This window comes from Drosophila virilis, chromosome 3 (assembly GCF_030788295.1).
Source record: "Drosophila virilis strain 15010-1051.87 chromosome 3, Dvir_AGI_RSII-ME, whole genome shotgun sequence".
Lineage (NCBI taxonomy): Eukaryota > Metazoa > Arthropoda > Insecta > Diptera > Drosophilidae > Drosophila > Drosophila virilis.
The window spans coordinates 8,822,541-8,836,590 of NC_091545.1; the positions used below are offsets into that span (position 1 = coordinate 8,822,541).

Here is a 14,050-nt window from a genome sequence, read left to right on the forward strand (position 1 = left end):
AAAAACAATTGTTTTGTAAGTGTATCAGCAGTAGAAATCTTTATTTAATTCAATTTAATTAAATGAATAGTTTTGCCTGCTTCTACAAATAAATAGCAGAGATAACAGTGACAGCGCGTCTCAGGAACAGTTACCACGATATTCGCTGATGTCTCTGATTTTTTGCAAGCAAATATCGCCCGTCACTAACGAAAACGTAAATGCGAAAGGCAGTGAAAAATTTAAACGAAACAACACAAATTCTTGTAAATTCAATGAAGTATTAAATTTAAAAGGTCATTTCATGTAAACTATACAAATCAAAATAATCCGAGCACATTTTGCATTCATAAAATCAAGTCATTTACGTTCCCAATTAACGTGCGTGCATTAGTGCGTGGTAATTGCGTATTAAACAACAACAGCAACAGCAGCTCGAAAACAAACTGCAAACGCTGGCAAAAAACTGAAGCCCAAAAGTGAAATTAAAAACGAAAAAAAAAAAACATTTTTGTGCGTTCGACAATTAGTTCTTACATGGGTCTAACAGATCAAGACTGGATTGGTAGTGCGGTCAGCCTGACCTGCGACGACGAGCTGGGTGTGTTTCAGGGCCTGATTAAGAAGATTTCAGCCGACGAGATAACAATTGTGCGCGCCTTTCGCAACGGCGTACCCTTGCGCAAACAGAACGCGGAAGTTGTGCTACGCTGTGCCGACATCAAGAGCATCAATCTAATCGAGCCTGTGAAGGACGCCGAGACGACCACGCCGACGGTGATCAACAAGCCGACGCCGGTCAAATTGCCACATTTCTCCAACATTCTTGGCAAGCAGCAGCAGCTGCAGCATCAACAACAACAGCAGCTGCATTTGGAGCGCGAGCAGGAGCTGCCCGTGACGCCCAGAGCGAAGGCGAATGGACATGGCAACGTGGTCAAAAATGGAGCAACTGCAGCTGGCAGCAACTCGGCGCTGAGTGATAAAATGCAGCAGCTGATGCTCATCTCAAATGCGAATGGCGCTAATGGAGTGCGCAGGTGAGTAAGGACACAGACGGGCGCACAATTGGGTGGGTACTTTACAACTGGCTATAGGCTGTCTCCTATTCCGGCTTGCCTTGCAAACAAACGAGCTTATTTGGAACATTTGTGCTTGCCTTTGCAGAACACCGCAGAGCTCACGTGCATCCAGTGCACAGCAGCCGATGGCGACGACGCCCAACAGCGTGGCCGCCTTTTTTGGCAACATGATTCCGGCCAAGGTGGAGGTAAAGCTGGGCAGCACGGCCTACAATGCAGCAGCAGCAGCCAGCGGCGTCAACAACTTGGAGAGCTACTGCAGCAGCAGCGCCGATGGCAGCTGCGGCAGCGCCGAAGCAGCTGGCGGCAGCCGACCCATTGACATCGTAAGCAATAGCAATGGAAACACCAATGGTGCTTTTTATGCCCAGGCGGCAGCAAGCTATGGCAATGGCAATGGCAAGCGCAATGGCAACGGCGGCAGCTTCAACTCGAACTCTTTTAATGGCAATGGACATGCAAATGGCAATGGCAATGGAAACGGCAAAAACAAGGGGCGTAATCGTGTGCGTCGGGAGAGCAGCATGCGGCTGCAGCAGCAGCAAACGTTTGGCAGCGAGGCCGATGATCCGCTGCTCCACGAGGAGTTTGACTTTGAGGGCAACCTGGCGCTGTTTGACAAGCAGGCCATCTGGGATGACATCGAGTCGACGCACCAAAAGCCGGACGTTGTGCGCCATGCGGTCCATGTGCAGAAGCAGCAGCAGCAGGAGAAAAAGTATCGTCACGATGAGAACATTTTGGCCAGCAAGCCGCTGCAGTTGCGCCAAATTGAGAGCATTTTTGATGGCAGCAAGGATTTTGTAACGGACGATGGCCTTATTATACCCACCATTCCGGCATATGTGCGCAACCGGATCGAGATGAGCGCCGAGAAGGCGGGTTTGTCGCTGCAGCGACAAATTGATATGCTGGCGCGGGGTGCCAGCGACTTGGCCATAACACTGCTGGGCGGCGCCAGACGCTTGACGCCAGCAAATAATCATCAGTGGCCAAAAATAGCCATCATATGCGATGGCGTTAACACCATGAGGTGGGTTATCTGCTGCCTAAGCTTGCACCTATACTAAATTGTATATCCTTGCCCACAGAACAATTAACATTGGCGCCGCTACAGGTCGCCTTTTGGCCTCGCATGGCCTGACCGTGCTGCTCTATGTGGAGCAGGCGCAGCTCATTGAAAAGAACAGCAGCTTGGAGGTGGGCCTCTTCAAGGCTACCGATAATACCATAGTACATTCGGTGGACGGTACGTAAAGCCTAGACGACAACCAATATACTCAACTCTTTTATGAACTTGTCTTAATATTTATCCTGCAGCTATGCCCACGCCTGATCTTGTGATACTATCGACAAATACCGTTAATCTATCGGATGCAATTAAGCAATGGCTGAGCATCAATCGGTAAAATCCTTCTCTTATTTCTATAAACATATGTATTAACTAATGGCATTAACTTGTAGCGCATCGGTGCTGGCCGTGGATCCGCCACCGTGTGGCATTAAGGATGTTGCTATCAAGTACTCAATATTACCCATTCTACCATTGATCCAAGATCCAAGCACTTCGGCTGCTGCTGCTGCAGCAACAGCCAAAACATCAACGAATAATTGTGGCAAACTGTATTTATGTAATTTAGGTATACCAGATAAATTTTATCGTGATTGTGGCATTAAGTACAAAAGTCCGTATGGACATAAATATGTGATACCGATTCACTCAAAGGACTGAAACAACGACAACAACAACAGCACACACACAAACAACAACAATCATCAGCAACAGACAACAACAACAACAACAACGACAGCAATAAACCAATCATAATCAGAAACTTAAAACACTCAAACACACACACACACACATGTGATGATCATCAAAGTCCTGTTTCCTGTGAATCTAGCTAGCTCTTAGAAGTCTCTCATATATAACTCACATTATACATTATGTATTAAGTTTAAGCACATAGTTTATTCCTAAATTCGATTATTGATCCTCCATTAAGAGCTGCCCTAGCCTAGTGCCGAACTACATTCATAATTCTATATATATTTATATTTTTTTGATGTTGTACAAACCCTTAAAGCTACTCCAGTATAATTGATTTTGTCTTGGCGCTCGCTTAAGGTTGTCAAAATTGTTTTTAGAGCCACGTTCTTGCATATTTGATGCTCGCCCACCCTTAACTATCCTGTAAACGAGTCTATAGCTTTACAAATATTTTATATGCACTGGACAAAAAGGACCCTAACGCAAAAAAACAAAAACAAAAGAAAAAAAAGAACCTAAACTGGTCTTCAGAGCAACTTTCAAATATGCATTCAACAAATGATTGTAAATAATTGTATATTTGCATAATTGTTTGTATATGTATATGGAGAAAACTCAATTGAATTCATTTTGTGAGATTGAGCGAAGTATACGCAATACATGCCAAATTAAATGTCTACTTTTTAAGCATAAAATCAACAACTATTATATGGTAATTTCATAAACAATACAATTACAAATACAAATACAACAATTACAAATCAGAGATCAATAAGTTAGTTTCGTAAGCTTAAGGTGTTTAACAAAAACAAATCAACAACCACAATAACAACAACAACTTTAACTTGTATTTAGAGATAATTTTTAAGCAAATTGTAAGCTGTAAAATCGAAAAACCTTATTTTTACACCCATCGAATACTGAGAGAAAAAAAAACCCAGAATACTTCTAAATGTATCGCGATGAGTTTTATAACAAAAAAAAAAAAAAAACAAATCTGAATAAGTACTATATCAAAAATCCAATCAAATAGCGAAAATCTATGTTAGCTGTTGCAAACTCAATATCGCAACCAAAAACCTTAACTAATTGTTGTAAAAATATTATAATAATGTAGTTTCTAAATTTCAATTGTTGATGATCGAGCCTGCGAATTTGTTTCGTACTTTAAACAAAACAAGTCGCAACAGAAATGAAAAACATATAACAAACGGTTTAATGCGCTTTTCTCAAGCGGAAAAGCGTCTGTGACTGTTTTGGAGTTAGGAGTAGGAAAGTTGACAGGACGTTGAAGTGATGTTAGATGGAACAGAGGTTGAGAAGGTTATTTCCAACAACAATAATAAACGAAATCACACACACACACACACAAACTTGCATGTACACACCAACACACACAAACACACATAACAAGAACCACAGACTTTGATAAATGCTTTAAAAATTGTAAATTTAAAAAACTATTTTCGGTCCAATTGTATAAAAACATTATTTTAATACGCCAAACCATAAAAAAAAAAAAGGAAACGAAAATTTGCCGACAAATCAAAAATACATATAAACACAAGTTAACGAAATGAACAAAAGACAAAACAACAAAAATCCTTTACAACAACAATATTAAAGAAACAAAAACACCGAAAAAGCCTTCTCATGGAAAACAGAAATGCAATTGTGTTCTTATTTAAAAAACGGAGCTGTTCGCCCCTGGAAAAAAACCCACAACAAATCCGCGCTGGCATGCACGCTCTGCTCTTATCCTGGCTTGACGCTTGCAATTCTCAACTAGTTAACGCTTCGTGCGAGGGACAAGTTATGAGATCTACTGAAGGAGGTACTTGATGCAGGTTTACCGTGAGTACTAACTTTTTCTTGTTTCTTTTATTTATTATGTAAAACAAAATATAACGTAGATCCCAAGATTTTGGCATCTAACATCCATCCAAGCAAAAACGCAGATTAGTTTACCATTTAAAAATTTGAAGCAACCATTTTTTTTTTTACTATGAACTATTTAATTTAAATTGTGCTCATATTTATATATATATATATATATATATCTATATATAATTATACATTTTTTTTAGAGTCGTATATAAGCAAAAACAGAGAGTCCTTGCTTTCAAGCGAAACAATAATACTTCATTCAAAGTTGGCGATTTTAGCTAGCAAAAATAATCGCAAATAGAAAATTCAAGTCCAGACTATTCGAAAGTCTGAGTGTAGTAATAAATGCTAGGTTTGCTCACGACCTTGATCCATCTTCAAGCGCTTTGGCTGGAGATCTCCTTTGTCGTTATCGCGACTACGTTTGCCCAATGCCGATTGTTGCTGTGTGTTAGGCGATTGTAGTTGCACGGTAATGACATTAAAGTCCTCCACCTCAACGGAAACAACTTTCATTTGTGGTGTTAGGAGACTCTCCTCAAAGCCAGAATCAGGACTGGGCCAGTTGTTCTCCGGTAGCTGTAGTCCCTTCACAGCGGGCATCGCGTGATAGTAGTGAAAAAGTGTGATCACGTCCACACATGGCTCCACCATGTGTTCCGTGTACGACGTAAGCTGTGTTAGGTACGGCGTCCAGCGCTTGGGCAGGCCGCACACCTGTCGCGTGGCAGCAATACAGCTTGCGGCCAGCAGGGAAGGCGGCTCGTTGCTAAATCTGTTGACTGCAATTGACATTATATTTGGTTAATTTTTAATAATATAAAAACTTTCGTCGGCAATGGCCGACTAGAAGATGCCCTGAACCCAGCCTCAAACTTTCTTCTATACAAAACTTCCCTCTGGGCTCTTTAAGCAGCATGCGCTTCCCTCCCTTCGCCCCACACTATGTATGCGAAATACATCCTTGATTAGCTCCGGTGTCTGTTGTTTTCGTATGGTATAGGATATAAATTTTAAGTCTAGTTTCTTATGATACGCCTTCGCACAGACGGACATGGCTACATTGATTTCTCTCGTCATCCTGACCACAAATTTATAAAATGAACGTCCACGGGTTCAGGGTAAAATAAATTGCAAATATTCGTCAGCTTACTGCTCAGAGTGTAGTCAGATATGCGAAGCAGCAGCTGTGCCAGCGAGGCCAGCATTTGCTCGAAGCAACTGTAGCGCGGATAGCTGGCTGCCAGGGCGGGCAGCTCGTCCAGTTGTTGGCAGTAGGATGCATAATCATCGCGTGTCAGAAAGCTGCAGGCGAACATCTCCACAAAACTGGCCGTCGTGGGTCGCATCAGGTTGAACTCAAAGAAGGTGAGCACTTTGCGCTCAACGGCCTTGTACTCGAACGCTGTGTAGCAGTCCTTGATCAGGCGATTCATTTCGCTGTAGCGCGGCACGAATGCATCCTGGTTCTCAATCTGGGCTGCAATGTGCAGACAGGTCAGGGCAACCAGTTGCAGCTTGTCCGTGCGAATTGTATAGAAATCCAGGAAACGATCCAGATAATAAATGGCTGCAAATATACACAGCTCTTCAGAAATATATATATATATTTATGCTGGCGGATCTGTGGACCTACACAAATGCAAGGCGCAGCGGCTGAGCTTGTAGGTGCGCGTGATTAGCTGGCAAAGCTGCAGGAGTTTCGGCCTTTGATCGATTTGGGTCGACATGAAAAACACTTGACGACGACGCATCTCGGACTCCTTCATTGTCTTGAAAATGTCGATTGCGTAGTCGCTCAGCCATTGGGATTTCGACAGGCGCTGCAAAGGGCACAAATACATAAACCATAATAAACTTATATACATATGTACGTATAAAGCGCGTGCGTACCTCGAGCTTGCTTCTTTCATGCTCATTTTTCTCGCTGAGCGTGAAGATGTTGCCCTCAAGCGCAGGCTTAGTCATTTTCCTGCGTGTCGTTTTATATGTTTCTATTTACATACAAGTTTATTTCGTTTGCTTTGAAACTCATTGCGAACGCGCACACATAACAATCGGCTCGAAAGTATGGCCGACAATAACGGTTAAGGCACAGTGTGTACACACTGTAAAAGTAACCGTAAAAACTGTTGAACGGGGCGAGAGATGGGCGATTTGTTGCAGCACGACACGAGCGCAAACAAGCATTCGAAAACACGCATAGTCCAATAAGTTTTTTATAACAAATATTTTATTTCATTTATATATTTAATTACTATTTTAAAATTTCTTAATTATGAGCTGATGCTCTGAACAAAAAGCTCATTTTTTTCACCTCGTGAGCCTCATCGTAGATCAGTCACGGTTCGCAAAATGGTCCATCTCTAGGAGAAATATTTAAAACCGTTTTCGAGTTATTTCGGTTTTTCTTGCCTCAAATGATTTTCTTTAATCAAAACATTTCTTTTAGTTGTAAATTTGATTCAGAGCTCATTTATTTGATTAAAGGATAATAGCTAACATGCTAAGTCTATAAAAAATAAATTCGTCAGGCGACAGTTCAGTTATTCAAGTTTTTGAGCTGTCTTATATCGAAGACTTTGGATAAATCTAGCGGAGTCAGGAACTTCGGTTAAGCAAGTATGCGGCCGGCGGCCTTAAGGCACCAAGTCGGACACGTCCGATTCGTTGCCGTCGGACTCATCGCCCTGGGCTGTGATCGATGCGGGCATCTCGCAGCCAAAGTACGCATTGTTGTTGGCACAGAAGAGGATCAAATGACGCCAGCAATCGTCGACGGCGAGCAGCTTGGGATTGCCAAAGATGACCATCAGGCAGCGGGCACGAGAGATGGCCACATTCATGCGCTTGTTGCAGCGCACAAAACCCAAATTGAGACGAGCGTCGGCGCGCAGATTGGATTCCGTGGAGCGAACCGTTGAGATCAGCATGATGTCACGTTCCTAAGACCAAAAGAGGAAGCGTCAATAATTTTTCAATTTAGTTGGAACACTCAAATGAAGGCAAGTCCTTACCTGACCCTGAAACTCCTCGACGGAGCCAATCTTGGGCATGGTCAAGTCCGCAGCGATAAACATGGTCCGCAGCGTCTTCACCTGCTTCGCATAGGGCGTCAGTATGCCAATTTGCTCGTGATGCACGTTGCGGCGATACAGCAGTATGGTCAACAGAAATACCTCGCGAGCCTCGTCGATATTGTACCAGGACGGCGAATCGAAATCTTGCATATTTTCACCCATGATGCCGTGAAAGAAGGTGCCGTGAGTGCGCGGCCTTCCCTGGTGATCTTCAAAAATCGCCTGCAGCTCGGCCAGAAAACGCACCTCCCGCGAGTCCTTATCCGAGACCATGGAGATGAGCTCGTTATCATAAAAGAGTTTACTGTAGACGTTCATGATCGAGGGCAGCGCCCGATAATTGTACAACAGTTTAGTCAGCACGCTGGGATTATATCCAGAGCTGTTGGGATAGCGCTGCATGTCCCGGCGATACGGTGAAGTCTCCAGCAAGCGCTCCAGATAGGACATGCCCAGACCCAGCTGGCTCGCATAGCGACTGGTAACAATTGCCTGCAGCTGATGAGGATCGCCGGCGAGCACCACTTGGCTGCGTTTCCGCGCCAACAGCACAATGGGCACCATCGTCTCCGGTTCGGTGCATTGGCCGGCCTCGTCGATGAGCACATGAGTAAAGTGTTCAGGTAGAAAGTCCATTTGAATAAAGTTACCCAGCGTGGTGCAGGTGCTGATGGTGATCAGATGCTTGCCCAGATACTTGGCCTGGCAGCGCAGCTTAAGACCCGATTCGGTGATAATCATCTACAACCAAAGAATGTTAATTTCATTTATGATGGGGATTGGGATTTATTGACTACTCACGCTGTCATGGTCGGAATCGACGGTGCCAATGTCGACGGTGGCACAGTAACTGGCCAGCTCCGGCGGCACGAGATCCTTCTCTACCTGGTTCTGCGAAACAAGACGTATAAATTCGCCATGGTTGAGCGCATTGCTCGCAATGATGCGCTTGGTAATTAGATCTGCAGAGCTGTTTGAGGGCGTGCCCACAAGGAGGCGAGAGCCCGGCACATGGCGCACCAACTGCAGGATGGTCTCCACCAGAGTCACAGTTTTGCCGGTGCCCGGCGGCCCAAAGATCACATAAGGCATTTTCTCCGTTTCGCCGCGAAGTACATTGTAAACGGCACGCTTTTGGATGCAGTTCAAGCCCTCGTTGAACCAGGTCAGCTTGTCGTCATACAGATACATGTTGTCATCCTTGAACTCGACCTCCAGCTGAACATGATCGCGCTTCGCAACCTTACTAGGAAACAGGAAATTCTCGCCCATATGGTCGCCAATGCGCGAAGTGGCGTGATGCTGCTTGCGGAAGGCGTACCTCGAGAAGTGGAACTCCAGGCGGTAATCCTCACCATTGTATTTCTGCTGAAAGTTTGCATTGAACTTGAGATGGACACGATTGAAGAACACCTTGTGGACGACGCCCTGGAACAGTTTGTTCTCCTTGCTGTCCGGCTCCGCCCAGGGATTGATGGCATTCACAGTATCGCCCAGCACCAGCGAGGGACGACGCTCGGCGAGATTCTCAATTTGCAGCGAGAGGTATTCGCCTTCGCGATTAAAATGCGCACGCTCCCGATCATAATTGCGAAAGTTAATATTGTAGTCAATCTCCTCCAGATGCAGCAAGGTCGCAAAGCGCTGCACATAGTTGCTAAAGGTGAAGCTCTCATTGACGAATGGATACTGGACGCCCAGCAGCTCGCGTACATCGGATATGCTCTCAGTTTTGAGCACAATATTGCATAGCTTTTCGGGCACCTCGTAGTTGGACAAATGCACGGGCACAAAGCGACGTTTGGTGGCAATCGATTCACCCGGCACCAATAGGCTCTTATTCGAATAGACCTGATAGGCATAGAAGCGGGAGCGCTGGCGCGCAGTGCGTCCACTGACCATCAGCTGCTCGGATGCAATCAGACGGCGATTCGCCTCCAGTGCATCTTCCTGCGTAACACACACAACGACGGTGAAATAGCGTGTCACCCTGAACGTGTCGAACTTGAGCGTGAAGTACTCCTTCGATTCGCCAATTAACCGGGTGTGCACCTCAAAGACCAACGATATATGGCCGCCCATCTCGATGCTCCTCGAGCTGACCGGCTCCAACACACTGATCTGTGCATCCGAGGCATTCGGTATATCAATGTGGACCAGCTCAAATGTACGCTTGCCCACATTTCTCACCTTGAGGGTGACGCGGTGCTTCTTCCCGTGCTCGGTGAACACAAACCGATCTTTGCCCTCTATGGAAACGGCCTGCTTGCTGCCCGACGACGTATTCAATGGATTATTCTTCACTTGGCCAAAGTTCTTCTCCAGCAAAGACAACTTGATGGCGCGACGCGAGAATTTCGACTGTGGGCAGGCAAGAATATTTTTATATATATATATGCCCGCATGGGCATATATAAATATCTATATAATGCTTGGATTCCTTACATGTTTGCATTCGATGAGATCGACCTTAACAATGTCACCCAGATGCAATTGAATGCCTTTGGGCACATCTTCCTTGAGCACATAGGCATTGGTGAGGACGGCAAACTCCTCGAAGACACGCTCGACGGTACACTTCTGATCCGGTTCGATGCGCGTCGGAAAGATCTTCTTCACGCCGAGTATTTCGCCCTGTTTGTCCACATAGCCGTCATCCAACTGAACATTGCAGATGAGCGTGATCTCGTCACCCATTTTGGGTATAAAGTTCGACTCGATGTTGTCCAGGTCCACATTCAGCTCGCCATAGTCCGTGTCCACCACGATGGCCGAGGGCAGACGCTGCGTAATGTTGCCCAGAATGTTGCGTAGCTGCGTTTTAAAATAGACGGGCTGGTCGAGCTTCAGGGATTCGAGCACCTCCGCCACCTGTTAAAGAATTATCATTGGCATTGGCTGAGATATTGGCTGGTCTGGGGATTACCTTGTTGTCTGTTGCTTCCTCCCACGACTGATCCACGATTTTTTGTATCTTGATGACCTTCCTGACGCCATTCTCCTGCTCATAAGTAAGATACTCGATCACGGAGCCAACGGTTAGCTCCGTGAACAGTTGCCCTGCGGCCTGTCTCTGAAAGGCTATGGACTTATCAATAATGCCATTCTGATCAGTTACAAATGTGATAACACCCTTGCGCGCGGAGCAGGTAGTGCCGATTAGTTTGTCACTCTCGTTCTCGTTGCCCCAGCCGGAGTCTAGATTTTGCAGACCATTTGGAGAACGGTTGCCATTGTCGTTTTCTTTGTTATCATTGTTGGGCTCTTCGTCCAGGAAGCGGTGCTCGATTTGCAGCAGATCGCGTTTGTGTTCGCGCTTCTGCTCGTTGCTCTGGAAGATTTTGCTCCAGAACGACAGCATCTTGTGCCTATTGCTGCGGCTTCTTCTCGAGACTGTCGTACATCCAGTCCGTCTCGCTGATGTAGTTCAGCTCGCTGCGCAGCTGCTGCAGCCGGCTCAAGTGGCTGTCGTTGGTTTCCTCTTTGAAGCCGCTTTCGCTGGTTATCAGTGATATTACTTTGCTCGTCGACTGGCTATCGAGTTTCTTTATCTGAGGTGGAAGCGATTGAGAGAGAGAGAGAGAGAAAGGGAGGGGGGGGGGCATATATGAAATACTTATAAGTATACACAGTTAGGGGCGCGGGCATCGAATTTCAACAGACCTCAGCACTGTTGCCGCTGCTCTCTGAAATGCTGGGTGTATTGTTGCTGTCGTTGATGCCTGTTGCTTCGCCGGACATAATCGACATGGTCCTACGAGGCCGCCAAATAAAAGCTGACGCTGCGTTTAGCGAAGGCGCGTTATTGGAATTTGCCTATTGCCATTAATAATTGACTTATTATTGTTGAACATGGCAAGCAAACATAATATCAAATGAAGTTACCTAAATTTAAGCTAAGATATGCGTAAATTTTATGGTTTTCTTTTGCGTTTGTCAAATGAAAATCGAATTCGGCGTCCGCACAACTTTGAAGTTTGGTTTGAGACTGAATGAACGCCGCACACATAACCTTAAACTTAGCTTGGCTTGTGAAACAGCTGTTTTTGACGTTGTAATTTAACACTTTACTGTAAAGTTATTAACAGCAATCAAATAATTTTTGGCCGCTAGGTGTGTTTTGAAAACAAAATAGTGAACTGTATAATACAAGAGTGTGCTAAATTAAGTAAATATAGGAGGAAAATTTACAAACAAAACGCTAAATATCGTATAAACCTAAATGCTAACAGCTGTTAAGTTTACTAAACAAGCGTTTGGCAGTACCATATGAGCACTTCAACAGACGGTTGTCGCAATAGCAACAGTGTGGCCCATCGATAATTGGAAAATATTGTTACAAGCTATCGATTAGCCCAATCTGTTTACAAGGTATTCCCTGCATTAACTTTGTAAGTAATTTAGTGATAGTTAAATTATTTGTTGAATCAAGTGTGCAAAAGCGATGAGACAATAGCTTAAATTGAAAAATTTGGTACAAGAGAATATCGAAATCAGAGTATACGAACTATCGATAGTGAAATCGTTGTTTGGCACATCCCTAGCACAGGTGCATCGTATTCGCTAACCGAATCGGCGTGCAAAGAAAATTTACAAATTTTTTGGCAACTTGAAACGCCAAATAGCTTTAAACAAGTAAGTTGTGAATTTGACGCTTAACATAGGAGCCAACGTGCCGCCAGCAAGAGTAGATCAGACAGCAGCAGCAGCAGCAACGAGCCCAGCAGCCACAGCTGTAAAACCAGGAACCGAGACCCGTCGTTGCCTGTCCGTCGCGTGTACATTTTCAGCAGTGAATTCATTTCGGCGTTTCGTGGGTGTTCCGAGAAGAAGCGTGTTGAGACTGCGCCAGGAAAGATGGTTAAAGCTAAAAAGGGCAAGAAAGAGATACTGACCACCGCTGAGGGCGGCTCATCGGCGGACGAAATGTGAGTACTCTCTTTGTTGTTTGCCACGATGGCATGTTGGCAACTTTCTGCTAAACAAGATTTACTCTGCGATGTAGGGAAACCAATACTGTCATAGACTCGGACAACGATCAGGTCAGCACCAACAACAAGAAGAATCAGCAGAAGGGCAAAAAGAAGAACAATAAAAATGCCAATGCTTCAGATGATGGCAGCGACGAGAATGCGCCAATCGAGACCATAACAAAGGCCGTTAAAAAGCTGAATGTGAAGGGCAAGGGCAAGGGCAAGGCCAAGAATGTGGACGATGACTCCGATGAGGAGCCGAGCCAAAAGCCTGCCAAGAAGTCCGCTTTCAATTTGCTGCTGGACGACGATGACGATGAGGAGAATGATGCGCCGGAAGCACAAATCTCATCCGAGGAGGAGGAGGCAGTGGTTGTAAAGCCACAGAAAAAGAACGAGAAGAAGGGCAAAAAGGCCAAGCGTAAGGGTAAGGAAGATGACGACGAAGATTTGGATAAAATGCTAGCAGAACTGCAGGCGGAATATGCTGGCGAGGCGCCAGCAGCCACCATTGGAGCCGAGCAGGTGGCCGACGAGCTTGCCAAGAAGCCAAAGAAGGGCAAAAAGGCAGTTTCAGCGACTGCCGAAGAAGCCGGCGCCGAAGACCTTGATGAGAATGACAATGAAGATGAGGATGTTGGCGGATTGAAAACGGCAGCTCAGAAGAAAAAGGAAAAAAAGGAGCGACAGAAGCGAGAGGCTGCGCTGGCCAAGCAGCGCGCAGCGCTCGAGCCTAAGCAGAAGCCTGCGCCAGCTCCAGCCCCGGCGCCGGAACCAGAGCCAGAATCCGTAGCAGCGCCCGAGAATGAAACAAAGCCAGAAGCCGCCGATGCAGAAGAAGCCGATGATGGCGGCAAGGCGGGCAAGAATAAGAAAAAGGGCAAGAAGGATAAGAAAGCTGAGGCCGATGAGGAGAAGGAGAAAAAGGACAGCAAAAAGAAGGGCATGTCCGCAGCGATGGTGGCCGCCATGCAGGAGCAGCTGAAGAAGCGCAAAGAGGAAGAGGAACGTCAGCAAAAGCTCGAAGAGGAACGCATACGGCTGGAGGATGAGCGCGAAGAGGCGCGTCTGGAGGCGGTGCGCCTAGAAGCCGAACGCAAAGAGAAGAAGAAACAAAAGGAGGCCGAACGCAAGGCGCGCCTCAAGGCCGAAGGTAAACTGCTAACCAAGAAGCAGAAGGAGGACCGTGCTCGTGCCCAGGCGCTGTTGGATTCACTGAAGGCGCAGGGCCTTGAAATACCCGATCACAACGACAGGCGTGCGCCCAGGCCAGGTGAG

General features: G+C 45.7%; 5 protein-coding genes across 5 annotated transcripts in view; 2 read left to right on the top strand and 3 right to left on the bottom strand.

Annotated features, from left to right (window-relative positions):
* The first annotated feature begins 79 nt into the window (after positions 1-79).
* On the top strand, positions 80-3,828 carry Edc3 (Enhancer of mRNA-decapping protein 3). Its single transcript, XM_002046794.4, has 5 exons — positions 80-1,019; positions 1,147-2,094; positions 2,153-2,310; positions 2,382-2,466; positions 2,526-3,828. Exons 1-5 carry the CDS (start codon positions 517-519, stop codon positions 2,791-2,793), a joined length of 1,962 nt encoding a protein of 653 aa, XP_002046830.1. The 5' UTR covers positions 80-516; the 3' UTR covers positions 2,794-3,828.
* A 1,048-nt stretch (positions 3,829-4,876) lies between these two features.
* Positions 4,877-6,803, bottom strand: CycJ (Cyclin J). Its single transcript, XM_002046795.4, has 4 exons — positions 6,613-6,803; positions 6,356-6,542; positions 5,873-6,289; positions 4,877-5,501 (listed from the first exon to the last, which is right to left on the bottom strand). Exons 1-4 carry the CDS (start codon positions 6,685-6,687, stop codon positions 5,068-5,070), a joined length of 1,113 nt encoding a protein of 370 aa, XP_002046831.1. The 5' UTR covers positions 6,688-6,803; the 3' UTR covers positions 4,877-5,067.
* Positions 6,804-6,930: 127 nt separating this feature from the next.
* Positions 6,931-11,160, bottom strand: armi (probable RNA helicase armitage). The gene is made up of 5 exons (XM_002046796.4): positions 10,726-11,160; positions 10,245-10,670; positions 8,601-10,160; positions 7,737-8,540; positions 6,931-7,664 (listed from the first exon to the last, which is right to left on the bottom strand). Exons 1-5 carry the CDS (start codon positions 11,158-11,160, stop codon positions 7,359-7,361), a joined length of 3,531 nt encoding a protein of 1,176 aa, XP_002046832.2. The 3' UTR covers positions 6,931-7,358.
* A 7-nt stretch (positions 11,161-11,167) lies between these two features.
* On the bottom strand, positions 11,168-11,842 carry LOC138911102 (uncharacterized). Its single transcript, XM_070208324.1, has 3 exons — positions 11,685-11,842; positions 11,463-11,615; positions 11,168-11,350 (listed from the first exon to the last, which is right to left on the bottom strand). The coding sequence occupies exons 2-3, from the start codon at positions 11,547-11,549 to the stop codon at positions 11,168-11,170; spliced, it is 270 nt and encodes an 89-aa protein (XP_070064425.1). The 5' UTR covers positions 11,550-11,615; positions 11,685-11,842.
* A 489-nt stretch (positions 11,843-12,331) lies between these two features.
* Positions 12,332-14,050, top strand: part of eIF5B (eukaryotic translation initiation factor 5B) — a 39,952-nt gene continuing 38,233 nt past the window's right edge. Inside the window, exons 1-2 of the mRNA XM_002046797.4 lie at positions 12,332-12,727; positions 12,805-14,045. Of these exons, the coding sequence (XP_002046833.1) occupies positions 12,657-12,727; positions 12,805-14,045 (1,312 nt within the window). The 5' untranslated portion in view covers positions 12,332-12,656. The remainder of the gene's footprint in view (positions 12,728-12,804; positions 14,046-14,050) is intronic.